The 14879-nt window shown below is 72.2% G+C and overlaps 3 protein-coding genes across 9 annotated transcripts in view; 1 reads left to right on the forward strand and 2 right to left on the reverse strand.

Moving 5' to 3' along the window:
* The window catches only part of CATSPERD (cation channel sperm associated auxiliary subunit delta), a 29330-nt gene extending 24606 nt beyond the window's left edge, over window positions 1-4724 (forward strand). For all 7 annotated transcript variants that reach the window (XM_070058701.1, XM_070058697.1, XM_070058699.1 and 4 more), the window contains 3 exons: window positions 2749-2932; window positions 3774-3931; window positions 4403-4724. In XM_070058701.1, the coding sequence (XP_069914802.1) occupies window positions 2749-2932; window positions 3774-3931; window positions 4403-4640 (580 nt within the window). In that variant the 3' untranslated portion in view covers window positions 4641-4724. The remainder of the gene's footprint in view (window positions 1-2748; window positions 2933-3773; window positions 3932-4402) is intronic.
* Window positions 4725-6038: 1314 nt separating this feature from the next.
* Window positions 6039-7858, reverse strand: PRR22 (proline rich 22). Its single transcript, XM_070058713.1, has 3 exons — window positions 7579-7858; window positions 7432-7494; window positions 6039-7241 (listed from the first exon to the last, which is right to left on the reverse strand). The coding sequence occupies exons 1-3, from the start codon at window positions 7712-7714 to the stop codon at window positions 6289-6291; spliced, it is 1152 nt and encodes a 383-aa protein (XP_069914814.1). The 5' UTR covers window positions 7715-7858; the 3' UTR covers window positions 6039-6288.
* Window positions 7859-7979: 121 nt separating this feature from the next.
* On the reverse strand, window positions 7980-14017 carry DUS3L (dihydrouridine synthase 3 like). The gene is made up of 13 exons (XM_070058712.1): window positions 12075-14017; window positions 11253-11520; window positions 10289-10879; window positions 10149-10190; window positions 9896-10048; window positions 9626-9742; window positions 9489-9554; window positions 9264-9374; window positions 9088-9184; window positions 8758-8833; window positions 8491-8679; window positions 8161-8289; window positions 7980-8084 (listed from the first exon to the last, which is right to left on the reverse strand). Exons 1-13 carry the CDS (start codon window positions 12176-12178, stop codon window positions 8012-8014), a joined length of 2016 nt encoding a protein of 671 aa, XP_069914813.1. The 5' UTR covers window positions 12179-14017; the 3' UTR covers window positions 7980-8011.
* Between the last annotated feature and the right edge of the window lie 862 nt (window positions 14018-14879).

The following is a 14879-nucleotide window of genomic DNA, read 5'->3' on the forward strand; positions in this document are numbered from 1 at the left end:
CCTTGGATTTCTTTGAGAGGCAGGGTGGGGGGAGGGGAGGCCCAGCAGCAGGGCCTGGGCCGGGAGGCCACAGCCCCCCCTGGTCTCCCACCCTCGCGGTCCTCCGCTGCTCTCCCAGCGCCTCGGCAGGGAGCCGGATGGGAAGTAGGGCGGCCGGGACTGGAAGTGGCACCCAGACGGGTCGCCGACGCCGCGGGCTGCACCCCTGCACCGGCCCCTGGCCTTGCCCTGTCTAAGGCCCCACGTCCGCAGACACGGGGTCTCCAGAAATTCATGGGAGGTGCATGTCACAAAGCACGCGTGGGCTTTTAAGGGTTTGGCGCCCAAGTTTCTCTCCCGGTTCCATTTTTCCGTGAACTTTTTGATGTCCCCACGTGCAGTCACACGGGGACCCGGCAGTTGCAAATTCACGAATCCGAGGTTTTGGGGAGCACAGCTCCGTCCGTACCGCTCCCTGCCCCCTCCGTGGGCTCTGCTGCCTTCATCCCATGTCCCGCCCCCCGCCCCAGCAGGTGCCTGGTGAGGGGCTCCGTCCGTCTGTCTGTCCGTCAGGCCGACGTGACAGCGAGGGTGACACACAGGGAGGACGGCTTATGGGGACTTGTGTTCCAATAGTCGCTCAGCAAACGTTTCAGGGCCTACCCCAGCCACGTCCCCCAGGCTGAAGCCGGGGAGGGAACAAAGCTCCCTCCAACACCCACAGGAACACAGAAGCGCGATTCGGGGTGGACATCAGAGCGCCATCCAACCCCAAAAACACCTCCCAGGCCGCTTGGCCCAGTGCGGGGTGGGGGGGGGGGTGGCGGTGGTGCCCGTGAGCAGCCGGCCACAGCCATGCAGGGTCCTAGCAATGCGGACAGGACAGTGTGGGCGGGGCCATGGGTGGGCCGGGCCCTCCTGGAGGCTGGGGGAGGATCCAGGCTCCGCCTTCCTAACATCGCAGAGGTCTGCCAGGGGGGCCCCCATGGGAGGGGGTGGGTGTGAGCTGGATGGACAGGGGCAAGGCGGCCAGGATTGGCCGGGCTAGGAGAAGGTTCTGGAAGCGAGCCCTGGCGGGACCCCCGTGTGGAGGGCAGGCCAGGCTGGTAGGCCTGCCAGGAGACGTCTCTGTTCCCGTCGTCTGGGGCTGCCACAGCCCCAGGAACCATGGCTTCCTCTCAGAACAGGAGTGCTCCTTTTTTTTTTTTTTTTTTTTTTTTTTTTTTTTTTTTTTTTTGACAGGCAGAGTGGACAGTGAGAGAGAGAGACAGAGAGAAAGGTCTTCCTTTTGCCGTTGGTTCACCCTCCAATGGCCGCCGCCGCAGCCGGCGCACCGCGCTGATCCGATGGCAGGAGCCAGGATCCAGGTGCTTTTCCTGGTCTCCCATGGGGTGCAGGGCCCAAGCACTTGGGCCATCCTCCACTGCACTCCCTGGCCACAGCAGAGAGCTGGCCTGGAAGAGGGGCAACCGGGACAGAATCCGGCGCCCCAACCGGCACTAGAACCCAGTGTGCCGGCGCCGCAAGGTGGAGGATTAGCCTAGTGAGCCACGGCGCCGGCCTTTTTTTTTTAACTTCTAAAAATATTTCTGAAGCAGAGAGATGGACAGAGAGAGCTCCCCTCTGCTGGGCCACTCCCCAGACGTCAGCAACAATCAGGGAGCCAGGAGCTCCGTCCAGGTCGCCCACGTGGGCAGCAGGGAGCTGGAGCCAGGAGCCGGAGCCGGGACTTGAACCCAGGACCTCCCGGGACATGGGCGTCCTGACCAGCAGCGCAGCCAGGCCGTTTCTCTCGAAGCTGCTCCCTCCCCAGCTACACACACAGCACACGCATGCACGCACACAACGTGCCGCTGTACACGTGAGGCGCCGCAGCGGAGCTAACGCGGGCATCCAAGCCAGCACGAGTGAAAAGCCCCGCGTGGACGCTGCTTCCTGTCCCAGCCTCTCCGCTGCGGGCCAGCTCTCTGCTGTGGCCTGGGAAAGCAGTGATGCCCGAGTCCCGGGGCCCCTGCGCCCGCGTGGGAGCCCCGGATGGAGCGCCCGGCTCCTGGCTGCAGCCTGGCCAGCCCCGGCTGTCGCAGGCATCTGGGGAGGGACCAGCGGAAGGAAGACCTCCTAGATACATAGATACGGAAGATCTCTGTGTCTCCCCCTCTCTCTGCCCTTCAAATAAATAAGTACTTATCACCCCAGTTACAACCTTTGAGGAGAGCATCCTTCGTCATCCCCCCTGTGTCCCCCTGTGGAGCAGTCGCGCAGGCTCTTTGCTGTCCTCCCGCGTTCCCACGGGCTGGATGCGGGGCCCGGGAGACGGGTCGGGCCGGCGGGGGTCTGCGGCCCCCATGGGGTGGATCTGTGGGGTTTTCTGTCTTGGCGTTTGTATTTGTGCGGTACACCGCGTCGCTCCCGCTTCCTCCTGTCTCCTCGTGCGGCCCCTCCTCAGACCGGGGTCCCCGCCTGCCGCCCCCACAGGGGCTCCCATGGGGTCAGTGGGGGTGGCGGAGGGGCTGACCTTGCCCCTGGCCAAGCCCCAACCACGCCCCTACCACACCCTCCTCTGCCACACCCCTGCCGCAGCCTCACTGGCCCCGACCTGGCCACGCCCTCCATGCCACGCCCCTGCGGTATCCTCTTTGGCCTCACCATGCCTACGCCCATCCACGCCCTCCTCCTTGGCCACGCCCCTAACATCCTCATTGGCGCCGCCCCGCAAGCCACACCCCTGCCGCAGCCTCATTGGCCCCGGGCCGGCCACGCCCTGCGCAGGTGGCGCGGGGAGCAGTTCCGGGAGGTGGTGAAGGCGGAGCACGTGCTGCTGGAAGTGAACGGGCTGTTCTCCTACTCCTACTCGCTGACCGCCAGGGCGGCGCTGTGCACGGCGCAGCCGCAGAACTGGAGCAGCGTCCTGGCCGCCAGCCCCGGCCGCGGGCCGGCCGCCTGGAACAGACAGGTAGCGGGGCCCTCGTGCCAGTGGGCGTCGGGGCGGCGGGCGGGGCCTGGAGCAGGCGGGGGACCGTGCTGGGGCCCCAGGGGGGCAGTGCGGGGCGGGGGACGCCTGCGGGGCCTGCAACGTCCCCAAGACGGCTGGAACAGACCGAGCCATCACCAGTCGACCAAGCGCTAGCTCACAGATGGACCAGGTGGCCACAGATGGACGGGGGACCACACACCGACCAAGGGGCCACAGAGCAGCTGAGCGACCGCAGACCGACCGAGCGATCACAGATTGACCGAGCGACAGGAAGCTGACCGAGCCGTCCCACGCGGAGACACCCAGGGGCTCCGATGACAACTCTGGAGCCGCCCAAAGACCGGGTGCAGCGGACCCTCGCGCGTCCACGGGCCCCACGGCCACAGAGTCACCCGCGATGGCGAGTGCTTCTTTAGGAACCGCGGCCACGCGAATTCGCCGACTTCCACCCCCCACCCACGCCGGCCAGTGCTGTGGTGGGCTAGGACGGGTGCTGGGTGCTGAGTACCACCTGTAGAGCAGGGGCTGGGTGCTCCATCTTCAGCAAGGGGCCCTGGAACAGGTCCCCCCCTTTCTGTCCTCACGGCTCCTCCCATCCGCTGGTGCGCGCCCCGCAGCGCCATGGATGCGCAGAGCAGACGCCCCTGGGCCCCCGCGGGTTAACCTCCGGAGCCCCCACTTCCGCAGGGCCCGGCTCCCGAGGGCCCGGGGTCTGCACTGCTGGGTGACGGCGGAGGGGGCACGCGGCAGCCCCCGACTCAGCCGGGGGCCCTGGGGGGCGGGGCAGCCCGAGACAGCAGGTGCCCCCTGCCCTCCCCAGAACTACGTCAGCTGCCACGACCCCAACAACAAGGAGCCCCTGAGGTGGCCGCAGGCCCCGTACGAGGTCCTGGGCGGCCGCACGGACAACCAGATCATCTTCGAGCAGCGGAACGGAATCTACGTCTTCCACATCGCCATCGTGGACCCCTACTACAGGTGAGCGGGCCCCCCGGCCCAGGGACGTTCACCTGCCGCTGAGATCAACGCAGCCCTGCCCCGCATCCCCGGGACGAGAGCATTGTGGGAAACAGGGCCCTGCACCTGTGCCGAACCCGGGGGGTGGGGCGGGGCCTCGTTCTCCGCTCTACAGCGCAGGCGCCATCTGCACACGCAGGACATGTCGGGGGTGCTGGGGCGACGCCGCCGACCAGGGCCCCCCCTCCCCCTGCTGACGTGGGGGTGAGGGGCGGGGTGCACAGGGGCCCAGACCCTTCCATCCGGGGTCTTCCCGACGCTGGAAGCAGCCACAGTGGGAACACTGACACCTCGGGAATCTGCAGTTGGCAAAACCCAGCCCCCCGAGAGCCCCTCGTCACGCGAGGCCGGCAGAGCCAGGCCTGCAGCGTGCACCTGCCCGGGCTGGGGGCGGGGCGTCCCCGCCCATCACCGGCCTCTGTCCCCGCCCAGCTACTGTCACCTGGAGACCACCTTCAGCGTCTACGTCTACGGGGCCTACCCGCTGCCCGCCGTGCCCTCCGACGTGGCCATCGCCCTGCTCCTGGCGGCCATCCTGCTGGCCGTGTGGCTGGCCTACTGGGTCCCCCAGCAGGCGCACAGCGAGGCGGGCCTCCGGGTCAAGGCGTTCTGGGCCCGGCTGTGGCACCGCTGCCAGCACCCGCTCGGGTGCCTCAGGGGCCAGCGCTGAGCAGGCGCCGGAGGAGGGGCAGGGGGCGTGGCCAGGACCCCTGGGGCCGCGCTGTTGTCTTATAATAAACTTGAGCGTCAGAGAGCAGGCTCCCCGCACCTGTGTCTCTAGTCCTCCAGACCTCGGGGTCTCGGGCCAGGACCGCGCACCTGTGAGCCGGTCCTCTGCCCTCCGGCCTGGGGGCTCCACAGCCCCTCCCTCCCCCCCCCCCCCCCCGGAACCGCTCGCCCTTCTCTCTTCCCTTTCCTCACAAAAGCCTCGGAGGCACCTGCGTCTCACCTCCGGCTCCGACTCCAGCTCCCTGCTAATGCGCACCCTGGGAGACAGCGGCGATGGCACGTGGGTCCCTGTCACCCAGGCGGGAGACCAGGGTGGGCCTTTGGGGAGGGAGCCAGCAGACGGCAGATCTCTCCGTCTTAGATTTTTTTTTAAAGATGTATTTATTTGAAAGGCAAAGTTACACAGAGGTGGCGGGGGGGGTGGTGGTGGTGTGTCTTCCATCCGCTGGGTCACTCCCCAGATGGCCACAACGGCAGGAGCTGGGCTGATGCGAAGCCAGGAGCCAGGAGCTTCTTCCTGGTCTCCCACACGGGTGCAGGGGCCATCGTCCACTGCTCTCCCAGGCCACAGCAGGGAGCGGGATCAGAAGTGGAGCAGCCGGGACTTGAACCAGCACCCGTATGGGATGCCGGCCCTGCAGGCGCCGGCCCCGTGAATAGATGTTTAACTTCACCTCCCACGGTCCTTGGAGCCGGCACCACCCAGCTTGAGTTCAGCTGCAGGCTGGCCCCGCTCCCGGGGCGGCTGTGACCACCGACGGGCTCTGCCCGTCCTCTCTCCTTCCCAGTGCCTGCCCAAGGCAGAAGTGGGGCCCCGAGCCCCCTCCCGCCTGCCAACGGGCGGCCTCCAGCCCTTGCTGTGGTTTTTGTCCACTTAATCTCCCCCCAGCGAGCTGCTTCTCCTCACGCCCGCGAGGGCTCTGCACCTCCCACCCCTGCCTGCACTGGTCTCGGGGCCAGCCCACCCCCTGGCATTCATGTGAGGCCCAGAGGGGAGCTGGGTACAGTGGCCACGGAACCAGTGCACGTGGAGGGGTCAGCTCGTCCCTGGGGGCGGCCGGTGGCCTGGAGACCCTGGCTCCTCATCCCTGAGCTCCGGAATGAGGACTCCGGGGAGGGGAGCACAAAGCACGGTGGCCTGCCTGGAAGAGGCATCCCGGCCTCAGCTGCCAACCTCATTGTCCTGCAAACCGGCTGGGGACTTCCAGGGCACAACTCTCCTTTGGTTCCCAAAGTGAAGGCTGAGCAGAGCTGGCCCCTGTAGGGGAGGGAGCCCACCGGGACCCCACCCCCACCCCCACCTCGGAGAGTGTCCGCAGAAGCACCTGTCGCTCAGGGCGTCTGTGTCCCCCGCCCCTCACCTGGGCTGGGCATCTCCGCGCCCCGCCACAGCCGCGGCCCCCAGACCCCTGAAGTGGCTCCACCTGCGCACAGCACCGCCCCCTCCCCCCACAGCCCACGAGGCGGGAATGGCCGGCCGCACCTGCGGGTCCAGCCCGGCGGCCCCAGAGCGCCCCCTGCCGGCCGCCGCCGCCGCCGGTGCAGCGCCCACCGCGGAGCCGACACGGAGCTGAGCGCGCAAACTCGCTTTAATGGGGGGCGGCCCCCAGGTCCGCTCGGGGCCCCGCCGCCGCCGCCGCCGCCTGCTTGCCCCTGCCTCCCGGCTTGGCCTTCTTGGCGGCCGAGGCGCCCCCCGCCTTCTTCCTGCCCGCGGGCTCGGGGCGCGGGCCGGGGGCGGCGGGCGCGCGCGGCGGCGGCGGCTCCTCGTCCAGCGCCTTGAAGTTGAACAGGCAGTCCACGTTGGCCACGGCGTCCAGCAGCTCGGGCACGCTGTAGTCGAAGGACAGCAGGTCGGCGGGCAGGTGCAGCGAGCGGATGCCGGCGCCCGAGTCGCTGCTGCCGCCGCCGCCGTCCCGCGGGGGCGCGGGGCTCGCGGCCGCCTCGGGCGCGGCGCCGCCGGGCAGGCAGTCGAAGAGCCGCATGGCGTCCTCCAGCAGCACCTTGTCCGGCAGCGCCGCGCCCGCGCCCGGTGCGGCGGCGGCGGCGGCGGCCTCGGCGGGCGCGGGCGCGCGGAGCTGGCTGAGGCGGCCCTGCAGGTGGCCGAAGGCGCCGGGCGGCAGCGCGGGCTCGGCGGGCAGCGTGATGACCAGCGGGGGCAGCTTGGCCTCCGGCGGGGCCGGGGGCAGCTCCGCGAGGCCGGGGGCCCCCGCGTCCCCCACGAAGCCCAGGGAGTCCGGGTCGGGCCCTTCGGGCGCGTAGTAGGGCATGAGGTATGGGGGGCCCGCGGGCGCCGGCGGGAAGTGGGGGTACGGCGGCGGCGGCGGCGGCGGCGGCGGCGGCGGGCCGGGGGCCCTCAGGTAGGGCCGGGGCTCCAGGAGGAAGCCGCCCGAGGCCGCGGGACTCCCGGCCGGCGCGCCTGCCGGGGCCACGCCGCCCGCCGCCACCAGCTTGTACAGGGCCGTCTGGCCGAAGTCGGTGGCGGCCCACTCGATGCGGTAGATGCGGGGGTCAAAGAAGCAGCCGCACGGCGCCATCTGGAAGCCTGCAGGGCGGGGAGGGGCCCGGGGGCTCATGTGGGGCGGGGGGCACAGGCGCTGTCTCCCGGGCTCCCTTGGAAGCAGGGGCTGGGGCTGGGCGCGGGGAGCCCGGAGCGCGCGTGGGGCGGCCGAGGGTGGCGCTGGGGGAGAGGGCCCGCCCGCTGGGCCCCGGGCGGGGGCTGGGGGCGGCAGTACCTGCGGGCGGGGCGGGGCACGCCTCGTTCTCCGGGTTCGGGGCGTGGTACAGGCCCGAGGAACCTGCGGACGAGGCGCCCGGGTTGGCGGGGCCCTGGGCGGGTGGGCGGGTGGGCAGGGGCCCCGGCCCGAGCCCACCCTGCGTACCCACGGCCGGAGGCGGCTCCGGGGCGGAGGCAGCGGGCTGGCCGCCGGGCCCCTCGCTGGGCTCCAGGCCGCGGGGCCCGAAGCTGTCCGGGGGCGCGGCGGCGGCGGCGTCGTAGAAGGGCTGGGGGTGCTGCATGGGGAGCAGGGCGGCCCAGCCGGGGGCTCCGCGCCAGCTTCTGTTGCCCGGTTGCCGGGCAGCGGGTTCCACCCTCAGGGTTCTGGGCCCGGGGCCGGGGGACCCCGGCGGGCGGAGGGAGGGGGGACGCGGGGGCTGGCTGGGCTGCGGCCGGCGACACCCCCCGCCCCAGACCAGGCCGCTGGTCCACGGCGGCCCCGCGCCTGCTGCCCTCCCGGGGGCGCTGGTGGGTGCGCGCGCAGATCACAGGAAGGCCGAGCCCGGCTCTGGAAGAATAAACTTTATTGTTCCTGGCGGCTACTTGTAGGCGTTGGCCTTGTGCTTCGGGAGGAAGACGAAGTTGGGCGGCACCGGCCCCAGGAGCATTTCGCTGTGGGGGCGGGCGGCAGGGTCAGCCTGGGCCCTCCGCGCCCCCCCACCCCACCCCCACCCCGGCCCCGCAGCACCTGATGCGGATCCAGTCGGCCGCCCGCTGGCTGGCCATGAGCGTCTCCAGGTGGTCCCGGCCCAGGTAGTAGGGCGGCCACTCGTTGATCCTCTGCGGGAGTCGCTCCAGCAGCCCCACGGGCACGTACCTGCGGGGCGGGACCACTCAGGCCCCGCCCCGCCCCCGCACAGGGAGGAGCCCCGGCCCGCCCCGCCCCGCCTGCACAGGGAGGAGCCCCGCCCCCGCCCCCCACACACAGGGAGGAGCCCCGGCCCGCCCACACAGGGAGGAGCCCCGGCCCGCCCCACCCACACAGGGAGGAGCCCCGGCCAGGCCCGCCCCGCCCCACCTGCACAGGAAGGACAGCCACTCGAGCAGGAAGCGGCGCGTCTTCTCCACGCCCTGCGTGTCCGAGCCCCAGTGCTCCAGGCCGTAGCGCGTGAAGTCGCGCAGGATGTCCAGGCGCTCGGAGGCCGAGATGTCCCAGTGCCGCTGCTCCTTGATCTCCGTGAACAGCCAGGGCTTCAGCAGGGCGCCGCTGCGGGCGGGGGGGGGCGTGGTCAGCGGGCCAGGCCGCCCCCCAACCCAGCCCGCGGACCCGCCCCCGCCCGCTCACCGGGCCACCATGACGCCGGCCACCCCGGTCTGCATGGCGCGGTTGGCGTCCTCGTACGACAGGATGTCGCCGTTGCCTGGGGGAGGGACGGGTGTCGGTGCGGGGGTGCCCACAGAGCAGCGGCACCGGGCGGACCCCACACACCCACAGAACACCAGCACGGGGCTGGCGCATCCTCCCCCACCGCACCCACCGCACAGCGGCACGGGGCTGGCGGCCCCTCCTCCCGGGGTGGACCCCCCCCTCCCGGCTCCCCCCACCCACGGAGCAGCGGCACAGGGCGGCGGGCCCTCCTCCCGTCCCCCTCCCGTCCCCCCGCCCCGCACCCACCGAACAGCGGCATGGGGCTGGCGGCCCTGGCGCACTGCGCGATGTAGTCCCAGTCGGCCCGCCGGGTGTAGCGCTGCTCCCGCGAGCGCCCGTGGAGCTGGGGGGAGGGGGCGGAGTCAGCGGCAGGGCCGGGGAGGGGCGGAGAGGAGGGGCGCCCGCGTCCAGCCCGGACCCACCGTGACCAGCGCCGCGCCCCAGGCCCGCAGCTCGGGCAGCAGGCGGTGCGCCAGGTTCACGCGCTCCTGGACGCCCGTGCGGATCTTCACGGTCACCGGCACGTCCAGCACCTGCGGGCGGCGGGAGTGGCCGGAGGGCGGGGCCGAGACCCGCAGGCGGGAGGGGCCGGGGGCGGGAGTGCCGAGGCCCAAGGGTGGCCCGAGGGGATGGAGTGGCCGGCCTACCTGGTCCATGCCCCGCACGATCTGCTGGAACTTGGCCGTGCGGTTCATGAGCGCGCAGCCGCCGCCCTGGGAGAGACCGGGGTGAGCGCGGACCCCGGGCGCCCCAGCCCCGCCCCGCGGCGCCCCGCGGCCGCCACCTTCTTGTACACGAGGTCGATGGGGCAGCCGACGTTGATGTCCACGAAGTCCACGTCGAGCGTGCGGTTCAGCAGCTCGGCGCACTTGGTCATGGTGTCTGGGAACGCTCCCTCGAGCTGCGGGGCGGGGGCAGAGCGTGGGGCCGAGGCTCTGCCCTGGCCCCGCCTCCCCAGCCCCATCCCGCCTCCGGGGCCCCGCCTCCCGGGCTCTGCCCCGCCCCGGGCTCCGCCCCCGCCCAAGGCCCCGCCCCCGGCCCCGCCCCGCCGGACCTGGACCCCGAAGACGTCCTCGCACTCGTGGCGTTTCAGCAGCGCCCACTCGGCCGTCTGGCCCTGCAGGAGGTTGGTGCACACGGCCATCTCCCCGCACGTCACGTCGGCACCGAAGCGCTTGCAGATCCGCCGGAAGGGCAGGTTCCCGCACTGCGGACAGGGCCACGCAGGGCCACGCGGGGCGCTCGCACACGCGGGGACACGCTCACAGGAGCGCGCATGCGAGGGCGCGTGGGCGGGCGGGGCTCACCGTGGTGAGGGGCGCCAGGTACAGCTTGCCGCGGATGTCCAGCTGCGGGGAGGACCGCGCCGTGAGGCCCCCTCCCCACGGAGGGCTCCTACCCGACCGCCCAAACCCCAGCCCCGCCGCCCCGGGCCGGCCGCACGCACCCGCTTCTTCTCACAGGGCCGCAGCCTGACCACGTCCTCGTCTGTCAGCGGCCCGCAGGTGCGCACAGGGCTGCCGGCCGGGTCCGGCCCAGGGCCACCGGGGTCCTGCGCGGGGGCCGCGGGGGCGGCGGGAGCCTCGGCGGGGGACGCGGGGGCCTGCGCCGGGGACACGGGGGCGGCGGGAGCCTCGGCGGGGGACGCGGGCGCCTGCGCGTGGGGCGCGGGGGCAGCGGGCTCCTGCACAGGGCATGCGGGGGCGGCGCGGGCCTGGCTCAGCCCCCGCAGGGCCCGCTCGGCCGCCTCGAAGCGGACCTGGCGCTTGCGCAGCTGCTGCTGCAGGGCCTTGTCCAGGCCGTTGCGGACGGGCGGGCCCCGCGCCCAGCGGGCCGCCAGCTCCTCCCGCACCAGGTTCTGGCCCTCGGGCCCCAGGTGGGCGCCAGCGAAGCGGCAGGTCACGCCGTAGGGGCAGCGGCCGAAGGTGTCGAAGAGCACGCACTGGGGGCCCAGGTCGGCCGGCTTGGTCTCCAGGTAGCGGCGCACGTCGTGCAGGAAGCGGCACTGGTCCCCGAAGACACACGTGGCCGGGGGCCCCTGCGGGAGGGCGGGCAGCGGCTCTCTCCCGCCCCAGCGCCCGGGGGGCACCCACAGCGGCCCCGCGCCCACCCCAGCACTCCGGCCAGCCCCGCGCCCTGGGCCCCGCGCCCACCCCAGCCCCGCGGGCGACCCCGCACCCTGGGCTCCGCGCCCACCCCAGCCCCGCGGGCGACCCCGCGCCCTGGGCCCCGCGCCCACCCCAGCACCGCGGGCGACCCCGCGCCCTGGGCCCCGCGCCCACCCCAGCACCGCGGGCGACCCCGCGCCCTGGGCCCCGCGCCCACCCCAGCACCGCGGGCGACCCCGCACCCTCCGCCCCGCGCCCACCCCAGCACCCCGGGCGACCCCGCACCCTCCGCCCCGCGCCCACCTGGATCACGGAGGGGCACAGCCGGCTCTGCTCGTAGCGCGTGGGCTTCACGTGGGGCCGGCTCTTGTTCTGGCCGCGCGCTCTCTTGGGCGCCGGCGGGTCCTCGGCGGCCTCGTTCTCGGGCCGCCCGGCCTCCAGGCGGGGCCGCTTGGCCGCAGGCTCGGCCAGCCCGCCGTCATCGCGGGCCTCTGCCTCAGTTTCCCCGCGGGGCTTCTCCTGCCGGTGGGCTTCCAAGAACTCGTGGAAGCGCTCCTTGGTGGTGAGGAACCTGCGCGTGGGAAGGCGGAGGGAGGCAGGCTCGGCCGCACGGACCACGGGGAAGCCGACTTAAAAGTCACGGTTGCGCGGATGCAAAAGCCTTCGGAAACCCACGCGTTGGTTTCTCGCGAGGCGCATTCCCCGCGAGCTCCGTGAGCGCTGCTTAGATCCCGCCCGTGAATGCGCGCTGCCTTGCCCTAGCCGGCAAAAAACTACAAGTCCCAGCATGCCGCGCGCCGAGATGCTCAGCTACCACATCCCCCAGCGAGCCGCGCGGTACGGGCTCCCACGCGCATGCGTCCTATTGGGGACTACAGTTCCCAGCATGCACAGCGTCCCGCCCAGCATGCACGTGGCGTCCTCCGCGCTTCCGACAGCCTTCAACGTGCACTTAAACGTGCCGTCGCTGACCAGCCTGCGGGCCTAGGGACAGCCCAGCATGAAGGGCCAGCGAGCTCCCTTCTCTGCGTCCCCCGCCTCGTCTCCCAGCATGCACCGCTCAGGCCGCGCTACGGGTGCCGGGAGGGTCCCTGCGAGTCCCCCGCACACACCATGGCAACTCACTGAGACTTAATGGGCACCACTCCGCGTTCCGAAGCGCCGATGCCCGAATCTCCGTCCTCACCACCGCCGCCCTCTGCTGACGTCTCTGCAGCTCCCTCCGCCATCCGCGCTCCTCACGTCCGCCCTGAAGTGTGGCGGAAAGGCCTGCCGCGCCCCGCGTGGGTCCAGCCACCTTGCCGTACTGGCGGAGTGCGCATGCGCGGGCGCTCTGATGACGCTACGGCGTGCGTGTGGCGTCACGGGGCGGGCCCTCCCGTGGGCGGGGCCCCGGGTCCACTCCTTGTCCGAGCTTTGCGGGTTCTGGGAGCGGCTGCGGGCCGCGGCCGGGGGCACGCGGTGTGCGGCTGCTGGGCGGTCACGGATGCGAATCTCGCCGCTCTGACGCGGGCCTTGTGCCGGCCCAGGTGGACACTGGACACGGGCGGTCAGAGCAGAGCTCGGCCGATGACCGCCGCAGCAGTTCAGGCGCGGCGGCCCTGGGGGAGAGTGCGGGGGAAGTCGCGGGGTCCGGCCGCGGGCTGCAGGCAGGCGGCCCCCGCACCTGGAAGACCCCGCCCGCGGCCTTGGGCTGGGCCGGGCACTGGGCCAAGGCCGGTGCAGCCTCCGCCTGGACTCAGGTTCGAGTTCCGGCTGCGCCACTTCCGACCCAGCTCCCTGCTGTGGCCTGGGAACGCAGTGTAGACGGCCCAGGTGCTGGGACCCCTGCACCCGCCTGGGAGCCCGGATGGAGCGCGTGGCTCCTGTGCCAGCCCTGGCCGCTGCAGCCCCCGGGAGGTGGCCCGGCGGATGGAAGACCCCTCTCCCAAGCTCTGCCTTGCAAATAAATCCACCTTAAGACGAAGCTCTGGGCTCGGCCAGGGTGAAGCCCCAGCCGCGGCCCGCGGGCAGGGACCCTGGTCTCACCGGCTCCGAGAGCCGGGCCGGGCAGGTGCAGCGTCCCCTCGGTAACTGGACCCCGGGTTAAAGCCCTGGCCTGCGCGGTGGGAGGCCCGTTCGGCCTCTCTAACTTCTTCAGATAAATAAATTCAAATAAATAAATTAATTAAAAACATTGAGGGGCTCCCTGCGCCCCCAGAGACCCGAGCCGGCTCCCCAGTGGCCTCCACTGCTCCCTGGTGGACAGCCTGGGGGTGACGACCAGGGAGGGCACGCAGGCCCGGGGGTGCCCCTGTCTCCAGTGCGCCTCACAGGCAGCCCTGGCCACTCCGAGGGGACCCGGCCGTGCACACGGTGACCTCAGGAAGGTGGCCGCCTCCCTCTGACCCCTCAGGGCTGCCTGGCTTTGACCACCTATGACCCGGGCCCTTCTGTGTGAGGCAACCCAGGGAGGCAACCATGGTAGTGATATCAATCATTCTATACAGCACACCAAAGCGGTTCATTCAGTAATACAATCTCCCCCACCAGCCTCCTGGTCCCGCGTCCTGCCTGTTTCCCATCCTGCCCTAAAACACAGCTGACCACGGCTCCCCGCCCGGCTGCCTCCCCCTCCTTCCCAAGGTCACTTCGGGCCTGCCCAGAACCTCTTACCTCCCAGCCCTCGCCCACACTGTTCCCCCTCCAAGAACACTGTTCCCTGCCCCTCGCTCGGTGCACGCTGTGTGCCTCTCCTGGACACGAACCCAGCGCCCCTGTAGCCCAAGGGCGGGGGGAGTCAGGTGCGCCTTGGTCGCTGGGGTCCCCAGCAGCCAGCACTGGGCACTTCTCAGGGCGGGGAAACGCGGCGCGCACCGACCCTGAGGCCGCAGGGCCCCCAGGAGCCCGGAGTCAGCTCCAGGCGCCTCTCTGGGGTGCGTGGGGACGCGAGCTGTCCCCTCCCCTGGACCGGGCCAGGACGGAGCCCCGGAACGGGGAGGGAGGGAGGCGGCGGCCCTGGGGCCCTGGGCAGGTGGGCCGCCCGGGCGGGCAGGGCGCGGCTCCGGGAGCGGCCACCCACCTGCTCCCCCTCGGCCCGGGCTCTCTTTTATTCCTGCTGTTTCCGTCTGGAAACGCGTTTGTCCTTGGCGCCCTCCCTCGAGCGTCCGCACTCCCCGGCGGGGGCCGCCAGGTGCAGCCTGGGCTCGGTGCCCGCCTCTGCCAGCGCCCGGCCGGCCCGGATCCGCGGCTGCAGCTGCCCCTTATCTGCCGGCGTCGGGACACGAGACCGGGATTAGGGCGGCCGGGGCCAAGGACGCGGGGCGGCGGGCCGGGCGGGGGGGTGCGTGCGTGCGCACGGGCGCGCGCCTGCGAGCCCCTGGAGGAAGCCGCAGCGGGGGGCGGGGGGTGCCCACACAGCCGCCGCCTGATGGTTTTCCCACCTTGCTGTCCCCAGACCCCCCTCCCCGGGCGGCGCCTTGACCTGCGACCCGCGGGTGTTGATGGCCCCCTGGGGACGGCCGCGGGGCTGTTTTTACCATCCTGGCCGGGAGCGGCTGCCTCCTTCCGGGCGCCCACAGCCCTCAGGGGCCCCCTCCCCGGGCCGGCCAGCAGCGGGGGCCCCGCCAGCTCCGAGAGTGGCCGTGCAGTCCGCGGCGCCCCGCTCCGCAGACGCACAGGCCGGGCCCTGCGAGCCGGGCCCCCGTGCGTACTGAGGCCCGCGGCCACCTCCGCCTCCGCAGGCCTGGTCCCTGGGGGTCCCGGGGCGCAGCCCCAGCCTGGACCGGCTCCTGGCGCTAAGATGGAAACTTCTGTGCGGGCCAAGTCCGCCGCAGCTTGGCCGCCGGCTGCCCAGGACCTCCGTAGTGTGGGGACACAGCACCCCCCACACCGTGGGAGCCGTGGCCTGGGGGCAGGCGGCCCCGGGGCCAGCCCCCTCCGTGCTGGGTG

Source organism: Oryctolagus cuniculus, chromosome 16, assembly GCF_964237555.1.
Source record: "Oryctolagus cuniculus chromosome 16, mOryCun1.1, whole genome shotgun sequence".
Classification (NCBI taxonomy): Eukaryota; Metazoa; Chordata; class Mammalia; order Lagomorpha; family Leporidae; genus Oryctolagus; species Oryctolagus cuniculus.